A 17,277-nucleotide genomic window follows, 5' to 3' on the forward strand; every position below is an offset into this window, starting at 1 on the left:
CAGCTGTTCTGCACCTTGCTGCCTTGCTGAGCTGTAAGGGGGAGAATGGCCTGCCAGAGATGGGAGGAAGCAGGGAGCAAGGGGGCTTTAGTTCCTTAAACAGCCTCTGTTCCAGTGGTGTCCATACCCAGTGCTGGTCTGTCATCCACACATGTGTGCACTGAACAGGACAGTTCAGGGCAGTGAGGACAGCTAGCATGGCTTCCTAGTCATGTTCGTGTCCTGGGGGAGCAGACCTCTGCCCTTAGGTAAACTAGGGTCTAAATAATGGGCCCAGACTCCAAGAGAAGCCCAAGGTACTGCAGGGAGTATGGCTGTGCTGGTAACCTATTCAGTGCTTTGCTGCTGACTTGCTATGTGGGCTGGGCAAGGCTCACCCCTTGTGTGCCCCCAGATGTACGGGGCTCTGGGACCCTGGAAGGAAGGGCTCCAGTGTCAGAGCTTAGTGCTGTGGTGATGTTGTCTAGGAGAGGCAGGGACATGGCTCTTTAGGAGCTTTCCACTCTAAGCCAGCACTGTCTCAGCACTGGGTTGCAGGAGCTATGCGACTTCTCAAACAGCCATGGCTTGCCCTAGTGTCCAGGCCCATTCCAGCATGGGGACTTTGTGCTCCTGTAGCTTCACAGACACCTGCAGCCTTGACTCATCTGTGAGTTGAAGAAGACTGCTTTCTGGCTTCTGGGGGTCCCTGCACCACTGTTATCATAGTGGGAGGGAGATCTCCATGCAGGGAGTGGCAGCAAGCCAGCACAGGGGAGCATTAGTTCTCATCCCAGATGGGTAAGGTTCCTGGTGAGATGATCCTTTCTGGTAGGGCAAAGAATCAAAGTTGGAGCTCTTCTGCACTGGTGTGAGGTGGTCCCCTAAGAGGGGTGCGTGCATGGGTCAGAGGCTCTCCAGGCATGAGAATAAACAGGCTTTCGGGGCTCATATCAACATTCCTTTATTAACATTCCAACTTTTCCAGAGAAATCACATGCAAACCAAAAAGTACTATAGAAAAAAACACTCGGCGCCAGCTCCTTCCAGCTGTGCCGATGCAGGGGCAGCATGCATATGGAGCAGGGGCTGTGGTGCAAGCTGAGGCAGGAGGGGCACACAGCTGTGGCATGGTAAAGAGGCAGGGGGATTTCCATACTTTGCTGCTCTGCTCCCTTTTGTGTGTCACCAGAAAGGAGGCCAAGTGTACACCCCAGGAATCAAGGTTTTCCAGAGGTACAGCATTGTTGAGGTCAGGCTGGGGTGCAGGCCTGACTGCGACCGCTGACTCAGGATAACAAGCAGCAGGAACCTGGCTGTTCTCCAGCCATTAATAGAATAGAGATTTTCTTCCAGCCCAAAACCTACATGAAATGGGCTCAGAAAACAACAGCACCTCAGCCTGGGGGACAGTTGGGCGAGACATAGTGCTGAGTTTGGGACTGTTAACTGGGCTAATACACTGAGTGCAAGGAAGAAGCCAACATGCAGCATGCATGGGAGGGCTGTGCTGAGACCATGATGCAGCTGAGGCTGTGAGCAGTCCACCTCCCAGACCAAGGGAAGAGTCTGCCCTGCCAAACTGGTGCAACTGTGGCCTGCCCTTTGGAGAGCTCAGACCCTGCTCAGAGCAGGGACCAAGGGTGGGGAACATACATAGTGTAAGAGCCAGAGGCATAACAGAGCAGCTGAGCACCCGGGGCAGCAGTGATGCATGGAGGCAGCAGCAACTTCTGGCTGTCAGTGCTGCTAGTGCAGTCGCAACAGCAGCTATTATTCTTCTGTCCCCTCTGCCACGACATAAGCATCTGGTGCTGCTTCCCCAGTCACCCTGCCCTAGTTACGCTACTGGCAAGAGCATCAGGGGAGGAGAGGGATGCATAGACAATCAAGGTGAGAGATGGGGGGAGGGCAGGGTCTATGCTCTGTAGGAGGCAGGAAGTGCTAATCCCCAGGCTGAGATGTGGAGATGGCACAAACTCAAAGGAGCGTCCGGGGAGGCCAGAGCAGCACATCCTTGGGACCAAATGTGAGGAAGCGAGACTGATTCTTCTGAAAGCTGATGGGGCGCTGGGGGAGTCAGGAACATGGCTGGGCGTCATCTTCTCTGCAAAGGGGATGCTCCATCTGTCACTTCTCAGCCACTGCAGGCGAAAACAGAGTGAGAGCCAGAGCTACTCCTGCACCTCCCTGCCTTCACCCCTCCTTCCCCTCAGTCCCCTCCCTGCCGAGACAGGACAGTCCCACCTGTGCTGCCTGTCCAAGGCAGAGAACTGGCAGCTTGCAGGGGAAGGAGTGTAGGCTGGCGTGTGACCAGCCTGAGGCACCTTCCCCCGCCTCGACCAGGCACTGTGCTGAAACAGTGCAGGCTTCTCCGGCCTGGAGGGCATGGGAGAGTGGGGCTGGCATGGGGGGAGCACAGCACAGGAGAGTGATCAGTGTCCACTCCAGGGCCAAACAGATCCCACCAGAGAGAGCCTCTTTGCCCCACATCAACCCCTCCCCCTCCAGCAAAGGAGCGACCTGCCCTGGGCCAGGTAGCCAAGGGGGTTGCAGAGCTCTACAGCCCTCCACTGGAAGATGGGTACAAAGGGTCACAGCCCCAACAACCCTGTCCCAGGCAGAGCCAAGGCAGGGCATCACTCTTGCTCCCTCCTGAAGGCCCTGTGCCTTTCTTTCCACAAAGGATTCTGGGAATCTTCCCCACCTCTAATGTGAGTGCTGGTCCTGCACTGGAGAGATGCTGTATGCCATGCTACCCCCTGCCCCGGAGCCTGGCAAACTCAAGTTAATTAACAACAAAGAGAGCCCCTTGCATTCTCCCAGGCCCCAGGGCATGCCTGAAAAAGCCCCCTGCAAGGGGAATCAATTGCAACTCTGAGCATAAGCACCCCACGTCCTCTCAGTGACCGGGGAAACAGCAGTGCCTGCCACACTAATGTCCCCGTCATTTACATCATGCCATTGCCAAGTGAAAAGACCCCAGCTTGACATAATGTCTCTTATTAAAGAACCCAGGGAAGAGGCAGGATAAAAGAGAAAGTGCCTCTCTCGGGTGTGTAGGTGGCATTTGCTCTGCACTCAGCATCCCCAGAGACGGGAACCAGGCCTGGAGCCGTCACCATCGGTAATCACGGCACATCCAGGCTGTTCACTTCTCTCCAGCCACCCTAACAAATCTGTGCTGAAATTAACAAGCTGACATTTGGTGAAGAATAATAAAGCCCCTCGGGACTAGCAGCGGTTCTTGCACAACTCTCGATTCCTCTCCAGAATATTGGTGGAGCGAGCTGGAAGAAGACATGGGCTCCCCGGGGGTGGGGCAGGGTTGGCAGGCCTCCCCCCTGAGCCTGAGTCTCTCCCCTGGCTCTCCTGTGCCTGCTTACACTTACTCCGTCCTAATTTATTTCACATGGGGAGACCAGGCCCATCAGGCCTTTGTTCTGCAAACTCCCAACTGAGCCCATCCCTTAACTTGGGGGTCCTTGCTCACAGCAAATGCTAAAGTGCTGCAGAACCTCAGGGCAGGTGACACACAATCCTATGTAGCACAGGCTGCCCAAGAAACACAGGCATGTGATTCAAAGAAGGCAGGACCCAAAGCGTGAAATGAACTGGAGCCAGAGAAGAAAAGAGGAAAGTGGAACGAATGAACAAGGGCTCAGAGTGAGGCACTCATCAGTTCAGACAGCCACAGAGGAGCTGCAGGGCACACAGGCAGCCCCTGCCCAACCAGTCTCCAGCCCCCGTGAGTTGTGATCCTCCTTTAGGTTTGGGTCTTAGAAGCAGCTGCAGCTGAGTCAGTCCAGCCTTTCAGTCTCACCCCACTGAAGACCGCGGGCCTCCTGGGCCCACAGGTGATTGTTCCTCCAGAAGAGCAAGGGTGTGAGAGTACTTCAGGCAGAGAGAGCACAGAGGAGGTTCAATGAAGATCATCGCAGTGAATACAGCAAGAGATTAGAGCAGGGGTGGAAAATTCATCTGGCCCTGTGGGCCAGATGAGTGGCACAGGACCAGTCCATGGGTCAGACAAACAGCGCATGGCCGGCCCCACCAATGGGTTAGACCCACCAACCTTGCTTCCACACATGCCAGATCCAATGCACACTCTGGCTAGTCTGTGGCTGTGATGCACCTGCTCCAGCTGATCATCTGGGCCCTACGCTGCATGAGGCACCTGCCCTGCACCAGCTGGGGTGGGTGCCATGTGTGACTTACATCCTGGACTGGCCCTGTACAAGTGTCGCGTGCAGAATAGCCCTGGACCAGCTGGAGTGGGTGCCACAGGCCCTTGATTTGACATGCTGTAGGGCCCCATCCAATTACGGTCTGACTGGCACTGTGTGGGTGCCACACATGGTTACATGCTGGGCCTGGCATGCAGGGCCAGGTTGGTACATGCTGCATGTGACATGAGTCAATTCAAGATCCAGGGTCAGCACCAGGAGACAGACCCAGCCTGTGGGCCTTAACTTTGACAGTCCTGGGTTAGGGCTCATGCATCTGAACTGTGTGAACAGCCCTGAGCAGGGATGAGAGCCTGCTGTGGGTGGGAGGAGGCAGCAAACCAGACCAGGGTCTACATGAGGATACAGCCCATTACTGAACAACAAGGAGGCAAGGGTTCCTGCCTGTGGCCAAGCAGTAATGCTGGGCTGACTTTGGGTCTCATGCCTGCAGGGACAATGACAAGCTGGAGGGAAGAGTCCCAGCCATTTAGGCATTGATAGTTATAAAGCCTGATTCTCAAAGATACAGGTTTCAATGTCTTAGCATTGCCGCAGGCATACTGTAGGTGCAGCTGCACACCATGTCACTGGCCTCAGCATCACTAACAAGGTCTGGTAGAGAGGTCTGTGAAGCTTTCATTGGTCCTGCCATGTCCAGGCTGGTCACACAAGACAGACCCACACATCAGCATGGGCAGCACCCTACTGGTTAGGACCAGCCAGCTCAGGGAATGGGAACCTGACCCAGTGCCCCATGTGCTGGGTAGTTACTGTTTGTCTCACTGAAGCTCTTCTGCTAGAGCTGCCCCACTTTTTATACCTAATGCAATTGTACCTAGTCATTTAGGGTAGAGTGGACACGAGGAGGAACTCTGCAACTTGGAAGCTGTCTGTCTCTCTATGGCCCAATGAATATTTAACTAGTTCCACACACGGGGCAGCTCCAACACGAGAGGTGGAGAGTGGGTCTCTTCATAAAAGCACCCAGAAGAGAATCACCCAGCCCTGCCGCAGGGACTGTAACCTGCTCTGCAAGTGCTCTCATGCTGGGTAGAAGAGGCAGAAGGGGACTCTCCCCTTCTTTCTCTCTCCTAGTTTTTTGGGGAATCACTCTGAAGGCCTCCAGTTTATTCTTCCTCAGAATGACCCCCTGGCAAATCCTCAGCATTTTGTGCAGAGTTCATATCTTGTTTTGGGTCAGCTGACATAGAGCTGCTCTGGGCTGAGCCAGTTTGCCCTGTCCATCTCAGACTGAAGCACCCTATGAACTCCTCACACTTAGCACAAATCCCCTGCAGAGACCTAGCCGGAATAGGCCACCCACCCAAAGAGCTAGTGCAGCATCGTGCATGGGTCCCACTGTCTCCTACCAGATTCATCTGCAGGGAGACACAGACAAGATGGGAGTGTACTGAGCAAGAAGGTGCTGACCAGTACTGAGATTTGCTGGAGGGAGGGAGAGGGGGTTGTGGCTCAGAACAGTGTGGTTTTGTAGGGCTGCCACTGGGAAGGATTTGTTCCTCTTTTCAGCTCCTGCCACAGCAGCCTTCTGTGATTTTATAAGGGAGCTCCTTAGCATGTAGGCGAGGGATGCAGCTGACACGCCAGCTCTTGTTCCTGATCACCTGAGAAGGCCACAGAGTGCCTTGATGTCAGCACCTCCCCATCCCCTCCCCGCACCTTAACTATGCCGTGGGTCTGATTCTGGTCTCACCTACGAATCTATACTACAAATGGGGAAGCTGAAGCTCCCTGCTCTTAATAAGCAATTATCAGTGCCCCCCTGCTGGCGATCTTCACCCAGTGCTATTGATCGTAGTGTACTTCTTTGCACATTGGTACAGCAAGACACCTCCCTACAACCACAAAACAGCCCCACCAGAACAAGCTTCCCACAGTGTCCCTATCTTCAGCAGCACAAGCTCTGAATTCAGACACCCATCCATGTAGTCTGTGTGATTCCTAGGTGCAGATTCTCTTTTCCTTGTTTGGATTTTAATCATTATTACCAATGCCAAGTCCCTCCAGACCTGCATGACTCCAAACACGAGACCCTTCATACATTGCTTTATGCGCGTGTATGCATGCACACGCACACACATACTCGTTTGCATAAATATGTGCCTGGACTCATGCACATGTGTATATAGATATGTTCACATATACATGTGCATATATACGCATGCAAATGTACATGCATGTGCACATGAGAAAAAAGCACACACATTCACAATGCATACATGGACACACACACACACACACACACACACCTCTTTTCCCTATTTCTAAGCCACAACCATTACCACAAAAAATGCACCATCCATCACAGTTCAATCCATTTGTGAAGAGAAAAAATAGGAATAAGAAGAGGTAACATGCACATTAAAATCTCAGATGCTCTTGCCTAAAATTAGCTCCTGTTCCCTCTGGGGTGGGTACGAAGGAAGTGAGAATGCCTGCTAAATGCGCGGGATGAAACCTTCTGGGGGAGCAGGGACTCCATCTGTGTGGGAGGGATACTCTGTCTACAGCCAGGGCTGTGTGCTGCCAGAAGCCTTCTCCCAGCAGTCCCAGCTCCTGCAGGAAGTGTGGCCAGGTTGCAGGGGTGGGTAAGCAGCCCGACGAGGAAAACTCCCCCAGGACAGGCACTGCAGTGTGCCATTGCCTACGGGAGGCATAGTGTGCCCCTGCATCCCCACCGTGCCCAGGACTGGAGGGCTGCACTACGGTTCACAGGCAGCCTTGGGGCTGCTGCCCTAAGTGCCTTTGCTACAGAAGCCTCAGTCCAAACCCCACAGGGCTGCGTTCTGCCCTCACTGCAGTGGTGGCAGCAGCAGCTGATTTACACTAACTGGGATCAACGTTCGGCCCTCGTCACTCCCAGAAGTCTAGCGTGAAACTTTGGCAGAGGGGAGCAAGTCTCCAACAGCTTCCCTATTACTTGGTGGGGGGAGGTGCTCACTGGCTGTACCTTGCGGGAGAAGGGCTGGATTGGGCCCACTGAAGCCAGCTTTTACATTGACTAGATTATATTTACCTTTCCCTGCCAGGAAACTGTGACAAGAGGCTTTAAAAATAGCATGTGCTGATGTGAGACGTTCAGGATGGTGTTGCTAAGGGAGAAATTAAATTCAAATCTAGGGCTCTTGCTTTCTCCTGAGAGTTGCTTTTGGTTTCCATGATAACTACTACACTGTAGGAGCTGCCAGCAACACAAATCTAGGACATACAGCTGTGCCTCCTCTTTGGCTTTCCTCTTAGGGAGCATGTGAGAAGAGGTTGTGCAGAAGTTCCCAGCCCCTGAGCACCACGTCCCACCTCTTCCACACACTGACTCTGCCCGGGGAGGATGGGAGCCACAGTACTGCACAACACATCGGGTCCAGTTCTGCTCTGCAGCACAGGCAAAGCTCAGGAGTGCTGCCAGTGCCGTGAGGCTGGGGAAGTGGGTTCAGCCCGGTGTTACACCTCTCAGGCCCCAGTTCTGGCCACAAGGGAGGTACTCCTGAGAAGTTTGCTCAGGCTGCTGATTCCAGAACGACACCCAACAGCTTCACACAGATGTGGGGGGCAGGAATGCAGCACAGACAGTGATATGCTCTCTCACTGGCCAATGACCATGTGGTGGAGGCTCTGGGAAGTGGTAGGGCACTGCTCAGCCACAGTTGTCTTTTATGGCTATTTCATGCCTTCTGCAAAGCAATCCTTCCAGCACTGAATCAAAGTGCTAAGCAGGGCCTGTTCTGCTCTAGACTTCCTCTGCAGAAGTTCAGAGACAAGAGCCAAGTGCAGAATACCATCACTCCGACTAGCAGAGGAAGGTCAGGAACTATGCTGAATCCAACTTTCTCTGGGACAGTGAGAAGGACATCTTCAGTGTGGAAGAGAAAGGTGGTGCAGTGGCTAATGTCAGCCAGGATTTGGGAGACTTCAGTAAAATTCCTCACTCTGCCACAAACAACCTGTGTGATCCTAGGCAAGACACACAGGCTCACTAGGCCCCAGTTTTCCTCTGTAAAATGGAATAAAATGCCCTGCCTCATGAGGCTCTCTGGTGATAGAGACCATGGGAGCCCATGGGGTGCACAACCTACAGCTGCTAGGAGGCTGGGAGTAAGTTTCTGAAGAGCCAATAGCTTTTGTAACTCCGGTGCGCTGAGGCGTGGGAGTCCCTTTGTAGCTGCATTGCCTGCCCTCGCCAGCTCACAGGTGCTTTTGAAAGTGCGGCAAGGTATGGGAGGCCCCTGCACTGCCTGCTTGACAAAGAACGTTGCAGCCTCACTGGAAGAGCTGTCAAGAGCATCTTCTCTGCTAGAGTATTGACCATAGACGACACGCAAGTGTTGACAGTTGGGGGGGCACAACTCCATGCTGCTGCCCCCGCTGCTACTGGGAGCTGGCTTCAGCTGGGCTGCAGCCCCACCACCACTGCCCTAACTGCTGCAGGGCCCTGGCTTCAGCCTGCCTGTCGTTGGCGCAGAAATCTGGCGGGGGGGACAAGTGGGTTGGCAACGAGCCCCGTGAAGGTGAGTAAGTATAAAGTCAGTATCTGTTAACAGCCACTAAACAGTGCTACAGGCCTCACCTGTACTCAGTGCAGGGGAAAGCTATGCTCTCTGTTGGCAAATGATAGCTTTTAAACATTACTACCTACTATGGTATCACAGTGTCCACTAAAGTGTAGGTGGGGAATTTCTCCAAGAGTTTGTATGGATGATATTGCTTCTAACTTCCTGAGATACTAACATATGAGCTGAACCTGTTTTCAAGGGTGAGAGTAAATAATTTCAGCTACAAATAAATTAAAAAAAATATCTTGACAGCTAAAAGCAGCTGCAAGCTGAGCGTCTAACAAAGGCCTTGGCAGAAGCCACTATTAGACCGTAAATGTTTTGGGGTGGAGCCTGTCACTTACTATCTGCAGGTACAGTGCTTGGCACAACAGAGCTGCTGGCAGGCCTTCAGGCTCTCCTGAAGTATAACCCACTATTAGCACTTACAGTAACTACATTAAGGGAAATGTAAGGTTGCCAAGTCAAGCATTCAGAAGTTTCAGCATGGCCAGGCCTTGGAGAGTTTGCACAGGGAAGGCAAAAGGTACATTGACACTCCTTTCGCTTCCAGATTTCAAGCCCCAGTTCTGTAGTGATAAAAATTAGAATTCAGAAATACTCCCTAATGTAGAAGAATTGGAACTTTGGAGATGGTCCCTGAGTTAAGTTAGTTAGAGACAGACTAAGGGTCTGCAGAGGCTGCCTACTGCTCCACAATAACGTCCATTGTTATTAGTTCTTCTCATTCATATATGCATGTGTTTATTGAACCCAGAGATCACTATAATTTTCACAGCCAGGTGTCACTCAAGCTTCTCAACAAAACAGTGTTTTAGCATGGGCAAAACAACATTATTTTTTCCACTCTCAATCTTGGTGAAGGCTGAGCCATTCTTGAGGAAATATTCTAAAGGAATTCAGCCTTGGCCAAAATAAAGCATGGGAAACTACAACCTCGCTGCTGCAAGGGTCTTACAATGAGAAACATCAGACAGCAATGGCAGCACTTCCAAACTCCGTCTACACTATCTGGCGGTACTGATTCCTCAAGCACTTTGGTGACCCCTTTTCTCCCTAGACCAGTGATTCTCAAGTTGGGTGCCTGGAGTGCCATGAGTTCCTTTTAAGGGTACAGTAGGGTGCTGCACAGTACTAGAACTGTTAGGTGTGAAAACACCTACACATAATTCACAAGATAAACCCAGAGATTTCAAATAGGAATCCAGTGTTGTGGTCAGGGCAGAATAATAAAATGAATTGCTCTACTGTTTTTGTGTAGTCAGCAATGAACCAAAGTTAGGAGCTGCGGCTTTGAGTCTAGTGAGGTTGAGAACCACTGCCCTGGACTGACTTTGAGCAGTTTGTTGTGGGCAATAAATATTCAAGCTGTGATCTGGCCAGGTCCGTCACAGGGTTCTGCTTTAGCCCTTTGATTAGGTGACTGTCACTCCTGAATAAGGCAGAGGGAGGGATTGGCTTCCTCCAGAAGTAGGAGCAGGTTAGGTAGAAGGAACAAATAAGTAAGTTTTAGAAACATCATGTCTTTTCCCATTCTGGTCCAGGCAGGCCTCACTGAAGGCACTAAGAAAATTAAGCTACTGCAAAATGTATTACCTGGTACAAAGTTCAGTTTAATTTGGTATGGCACATTCACATGCTTGAATGCTCCTAGCAGTCATGTCCTTGATAACTCTCTTAATTGCCTCTTTGCTGTAGCTCCACTGCTGGGAAGGAAGGGGCCAGGAGGTAGCAAAAGAGCCACAAAAGAGGTAGAAAGGGACAGGAAAGGAAGTAAGACTGCTGCCTCTGGCAGTGCTTGTAGCCATCACAGTCTACTAGCACAGCCATGGGAGAGGTGCTTGCTAGCACCCTTGTGCAAACTTGTTTCTGCTTTCCAAAAGTGCAGCCTGTCTTGTGCTCTTGACATGCCACATTGGTGCAGTATTACACAACACATGCAATGTGCAGGAAGTGCACGGCCCCAGTGTGATCCCAGGAACCACATTTACTACCTGAGACAACAAGCAAGGCCTAGCTACACCCTCAGGTTGTGATCACAGAACACAGAGCAGCACATGATATAGTATCTAAAAGGATACTACCCAGTAATACCCACTATATGGCATCAAATGCAATCAAGCAAGGCCCAGATAATTGTATTTTGATTAGTGCATCCCTCTGTGGGCAACTGCCTGCAGAAATGGCCAAGTACACATATAGTACTGAGGTCTCCTGAGGCACTAGCTTTCTCTCAGGGCTCTGATCTTCCTGTTGCAATTTCATAGATTTCATAGACATTTGAGCTGAAAGGGACCTCGGGAGATCATTGAGTCCAGCCCCCCGCCCAAAGGGCAGGAAGTCAGCTAGGGTCAAAGAATCCCAGCAAGATAAGCGTCCAAATGCTTCTTAAAGGAGTCCAGAGTAGGTGCTTGCACCACCTCTCGAGGGAGTCTATTCCAGGCCTTGGGGGCTCAGACAGTAAATAAGTTTTTCTTTATGTCCACTCTAAAACAGTCTTAAAGGAGTTTGTGCCTGTTGGACCTCAGGGTGCTCTGGTGAACAGACGTTCCCCCAGATCCTGATGCACACCCCTGGTGTACTTATATGCTGCCACCAGGTCACCCTTGAGCCTGCATTTTTCCAGGCTGAAGGGTCCCATGGCTCTCAGCCTCTCTTCGTAAGGACTGTTCTCCTGCCCTCTGCTCATGTGTGTGGCTCTCCTCTGGACTCTCTCCAGCTTTTCATGTCCTTTCTGAATTGTGGCGCCCAGAACTGAATGCAGTACTCCAGATGCGGCCTCACCAAGGCCAAGTACAGCGGAAGGATGACATCCTGAGATTTATTTGAGAAGCATCTATGGATTCAAGCCAGAGTTTGGTTTGCTTTACCAGCTGCGACATTGCATTGATGGCTCATGTTCATCTTGTGGTCAATCAGGACCCTCAAGTCTCTTTCAGTCATGGTGCTAGTGAGTATAGCACTGTCAAGCCTATAAGCGTGCTGCAAGGTTTTTTCTTCAAGGTGGACTACCCTACATTTGTTAGCATTGAATGTCATCAGGTTTGTATCTGCTCACTTTTTGAGCCTGTCCAAGTCAGCCTGGATCACCAGCCTGTCCTCAGGTGTGGATGATCTACCCTAAAGTTTGGTGTCATCGGCAAACTTGGCCAGTGCACTTCTGACACCAGTGTCCACATTGTCAATAAAGACATTAAAGAGAACAGGTCCAAGGACAGAGCCTTGAGGGACACCACTGGTCATGGAGCGCCATGGTGACTCTGAGTCTGGCCTCAGAGTCAATTCCCCAGCCATCGGACTGTGTCTGAGATCTGTCCAATTTGCCTGAGATCTGTCCAGTTCTGCCACCCTCAGGGCCCCCTTCATCCTGCCACCCCATTGGTTTGCTGCTGCAATCTGTCACGTACCTAGGGCTTGATTTTCCAGGTTTCTATGTCTGCTGTTCTTCAACCTTCCTGGGTAGCCTCTTGCTCTCTCTGTTTCCCTTGCAGCTCATTCAGCCTGCCCAGGCATTGCCCAGAATGACAGTCTTGTAGAAGCAGCAAAACATCCTCCCCTGGCAGCCCAGCTTGTTCTTGGCACTGCTTATGCTCCCACAAGGGTCCATGTTTTGGATACTCCAGGCTGGCAGCAGCCCAGCCATGATGGTGCCAAGCCCACAGCCAGGATGTTAGTATTCCAATTTAGTCACATTTTGTAGGACTTGTGGCGGACACTGAATCTGATGGGTGGGGGAAGCGACAGAGGGATGCGGGCAGCAGCTGCTACAATGGCACAGGATTCCAGGAGAAGACAACAGAGGACAAGCTTTAAAACCCAAGGCCTATTGTGTGCTCTAAGGAGGGATTCTGTAGTGGTCTTGCTTCCGGATTGTCATGGATGCCAGCTATTTGCCCACACTTAAACTCCAGAAAATAAAGAGCATTTCAGGGCTGCTCAAGCTGCCTTGCTGGGGCATTGGTAACCATACAATAGCTGCATTGCCATCTCGTTCCCCACTCAGTCAGACTTGCTAGCTATTGAAGGAGATGGCAGGGCACTTAAAAACCTAAAGCACCTTCTGCTAACAAGGCTGGAGATGCGCCAGAAGATAGAATGGCCTTTGGGGAATTTGAAGTGCTCAGTTAAATGGGGAGACCCTGCTATTGACATAGAAGGCCCAAGGCCCAGGAAAAGCACCTGGGATGGAGGTGCTTTGTATGTGTGTGGGGCAGGCATTATGGGAAGTGTTGATGGAGCTGGGAAAGGCCCTGCAAGAAGAGGGGTGGGGGTGGCAGAGGCTCTGCAGAAAGCAGATGGGCCAAGGGAGCCAGGTGTCAAACAGATGCGTGCCTCTTTACCCTCATCACAATACCCTTCACATTTGTTCTCCTGGGCAGATGCCTGGTCTGCCTGTATTGCAGGGCTGGCTCTGGCAGCGAATGGGTGACTTGACTACACAAGCAATCATTTGACAGCACTTCAGATTCCAAAGCAGCCTCAACTTCAAGTCATGAAAAACCATAGACTATAATACTGCAAAATACAGCCTCCAGGATGCAATGTGTGAGCTACTTACCAGCTCACACTGAAATCAGGTGCTCTTACAGAAGCAAAGAATGCCACTACCACAAAAACATGCATCTGAGCAACAAATGACAAAACAGGAGCAAACATTATATGCAGCCAAGGCTGAGCAAGATCTAGGCCAGAACATGGGGGCCAGGGCCAGGGCTAGGAAAATAAATGGGAGAGACATAGGCGAGGGGCTCCAATCCACCTGCCCTCCCCCATTCCCCATACTCCAGAAAACACCAGAACAGACCTCCCTCCCCTGCCGTCTCTCCCTCCCACCCAAAGACAGCAGCAGGGCCCAGCTATGCTGCAGCTGGAGCAGACAGAAATTAATGAAGGTGCTCCACTCGGAACATCTTCATTTGAACCCTCATACAATGAGTGTTAATTTGTTGCATGATCAGAGCACACCGCAGCTATGCTCTTCTGTTTGGGCACAGCTTTAGAGTGCTTTCAAGGAGATGATCAAGTAACAAATGTCATTTCTGTCTGCACCCACTATGAGACACTGCCATCTCTAGGATATTTCTGTTTACTCCCAGGGAGCACCCCAGGCCAGCCCCCTCACCTGGGCTGGTAATCAGCTTGCATAAACTGCTAGTTACCAGTGGGCCAGACTCACTAATCGTGATGGCAATAGACTAGGCACAGGGAAGCAAAGCAGGGGTGTTTGGTAAGTGTACATCGTAAGTGTTGTCTGCTCACCAAGAAGATGGAAGCTATGACTCAAAAAAAACAACTCCCGGGAGGTGGCACTGACTGCTTCAGATCATGTCATTCTGCCCTTTGACAGCCCCCACGCTCCTCCAGGGCCCCGCACACAGGATTTTCATCCTCCAATCCCCACATTTTTCTGCCCAAACTTATAGCATGGATCTAGCTTCTCAGCTTGGCCTCCTTGCTCCCATGGTGGCAGCCTCAGCCCCATTCGTCTCTGTCTTCACTCCCATCTATGGATCTTGCACACTCCTGTGTGCCTGGAATGAGCACCCCTGCCAGGGCATGGGGCCTCTCTTCTCCTCCAAATCCCTCCCAAAGACCCACTTTTACCTGGGAGCCTGTAAAGACCCACCCATATTACCCAAGTCCTTCTCTGCTTCAGTACAATGTCAGAAGGGAAAAGAGAAGCTACTGGAGAAAGGGAAAGTGACAGAGAGTGCTGAGCAAACCCCTCTCCTGGGCTGCCTGATGCATCTGGCCTTCTCTCCATGCAGCCAGTACACCATGAGCTTCTGAAAGCAGGGACTGCCTGTCACTGTGCCTGGTATGGCCTAGGCAGGAAAACTGCCCAATGGCAGGTCCCGCAGATGCTGCCCAGTGCTGGGAGATAGAGCCCTGGGGAGGGGTGTCTAGGTGACAGTGACACTGCTGCTCTGATTTTACACTGTATGTCAGGCAGAGCCAAGGACATACAGCCTAACACTGTGACTAGTTATGGTTTAATTCACCTTGCTCTATACTTTTCCACCTAGTGTCCTTCTCTCCCTGCTGGTAGGAAGAAAGTCACTCCTGCTCCAGAGGAAAGACAACAATATGCTATCCATACCAAAGACAGTGGCCAGAGACCAGCTGTGGGATGCAGAACAGAAAGCCCACTGTGATCCTTGCAAGTTCTAGATTAGTGCATGGGGCCACCTCTAAGGGATGTGGGTGCAAGGGGGAAGCACTCATTCAGAGAGCTGAGAGCGGCGGTGTTAGCTGAGGGGTTCCATGAGCAGGGGAGGACCCAGCTGGAAAGAGGCCCAAGGAAGAGTCACTGAACATTATCATCTCCTTGCTCTTCAGTTCCCAGCTTCTATTCACCACACCTCACAATTTTCTGGAAGAGAACAACCCCAGTCTGAGCTACGAGGCCCTCAGCCTTGTCTCTGTGAAGAGAGAGGGACGTGGGGAGGGACACCAACCAAAGCAAGGACTCCTGCAGGCTGACAAGGAACAGAGTCTGCATGGGATTGACAGGGGCCCTTTACAGATCTGACTGGAGCAAGAAGCACTCCTATATAATGGGAGTTGCCAGCACAGGAGAGAAAGGAAAGCAGGCTCCACACACAGCTGGTGCCAGAGCACACCTCAGGCCTTCTCTTCTCTGACCACGCTGAGCCCAGATCTCATTGACATGCTGGGCTCACACAGCTGGGTACACTGTGGTAGTTTCTGCTACGCGTCCTCCCAAGTCCACACTAGCATCTGTCCTTGCTCATCTGTTTTCTTGAACACTCCACTCTCCTAACATCAGTGCCTAGCTGCAAGTCTCTCCTACTCAAGGCATATCTCCTAGAGTACATATTCCCATCCCACTCCTAGTGGGTGTCTCTGATGATTTGCTCTGTTCCCTTTTCCAAGCTTTCCCCTTCTATAGCTGTTTTCCTGTTTACAAGTAAAAGAAATTAAAAAAACAGTGCCGTTATCTAAACTAGGGCAGATCTCTCACATTCAGACCACTCTACAGCTTCCAACCACAAGATCTATAGGCCCAGACTAGACATTTCCACTTTCCAGAGCTTCCTGCTTTCAGCTCAATCCCAAAAGGAAAGTGGTGGGAAGGGAGATTGTACACATTTCCGATGCTTTCTAACTGGGCACCACCACCTTACCTGGGACTCAACACTGAGAGACGCTGACTTTAGTCCTCTTTAAGTCAGCGGACCACCCCAACCCTAGTTCTTATTCAAGCAAACTTCCTGAGCTCTTGAACAGGTGTGTCAGGATTTGGCCCTTTGGGATTACAGGGTGCTCAGCATCTCCCAGATTCAGGCCTTTTACCCTGAAGTCATTGCGCCACATGTGTGCAGGACGTGTTTCAGATGTAGCTGTGTCTGAGAGAGCGGGAGCTGAGCCCCAGTGGCAGCGGGTGAGAGCAGTGGCCAGGACCTTACCTGGCCAGCTAGTCTCCATTGCGTAGGTCTCCTACGCGGGAGCTGCTTGTGCACTCGCTGTCCTTGTTTTTACGGTCTATTTCACCCCCTTTTATCTTCTTCCGAGTCATGTGACCACGGAAACTGGCTTGGATTTTGGCTGCTGCTGCATTGGCATCAGGATCGTCTAGTGGAATATCCAGGATGTCCTCGTCCAGCTTGGTACAGGCCCCTTCCTGTAAGAAAGACAAATGCCACAGTCAACACAGTGTGCCCAGGAGACTGCAAATTGCCAGGCAGTGCCATTTTGGGGGATGGCTCCAGGAAGAGGAGCCAGGAGGGTCTTACTAGCAGAGGAGAGTTTGCTCCTAAACAAGGAGAGTGGGATCACAAAGCAGGGTAGTCCTGGGAGGCCCAAGTGAGACACTGAGAATTCAGAGGGAGAACAGGGTGAGGGAGGATGGGCCAGGTGATAGTGGCACTGGAGTTACCTAGATCCCTAGGGCCACATCCAGTTTTCCCATACAATTCAGTGCAGATATACCTTCTGTGAATGCCCAGTGCAGTGAAGCTGGGCAAGGGAAGAGAGACAGCAGCAGCATAGCAGGCAGACCGAGGAATAGCACGAGCAGAGGTGAAGGGCCCCAGAATTGTTTGGTCACTTTTGTTAGACAACCCCCCCAATTAGTCCTCATGAATCAACATGTCACAGACTGGCAGCACCCCTTGCTGTCTGCTCCTTTCCTTTACAACACCATGGCTGCCAGTTCTGCACATGCCCTGCTGTTCCATGCTCAGGAGCAGAAAAAAGGAGATCTCTCTACTCTGCCACACAGCAACGCCCTGTCACAGGCACCTGAGAGTCCCTTCCCCCAGCCAGGAAGAACTATCCTCCTACCCCTGGGCTGGACTTTTGTAGAGACCCTTTCTTGCCATGACTTGAAGCAAGAGTTCCCAGACCTGCTGGAGAAGTGTCTTCTTGGTGTGCAGCTGTACCCTGAGCTGTGCCTCTGTAAGTAAGGCACGACTAGGTTCCACATCCATCATTTCTCTATGACTCTATAATTAATGAGCTGTGTCTATAAGTTA

At 51.5% G+C, this 17,277-nt stretch overlaps 1 protein-coding gene across 1 annotated transcript in view; it reads right to left on the reverse strand.

Annotated features, from left to right (window-relative positions):
- Positions 1 to 926: 926 nt before the first annotated feature.
- Positions 927 to 17,277, reverse strand: part of NRGN (neurogranin) — a 28,680-nt gene continuing 12,329 nt past the window's right edge. Inside the window, exons 2-3 of the mRNA XM_090027824.1 lie at positions 16,210 to 16,424; positions 927 to 2,123 (exon numbers count right to left, since the gene is read on the reverse strand). Coding sequence (XP_089883950.1) covers positions 16,218 to 16,424 — 207 coding nt within the window. The 3' untranslated portion in view covers positions 927 to 2,123; positions 16,210 to 16,217. The remainder of the gene's footprint in view (positions 2,124 to 16,209; positions 16,425 to 17,277) is intronic.

Source organism: Crocodylus siamensis, chromosome 14, assembly GCF_052110815.1.
Source record: "Crocodylus siamensis isolate JL-2025a chromosome 14, ASM5211081v1, whole genome shotgun sequence".
NCBI classification, from domain to species: domain Eukaryota; kingdom Metazoa; phylum Chordata; order Crocodylia; family Crocodylidae; genus Crocodylus; species Crocodylus siamensis.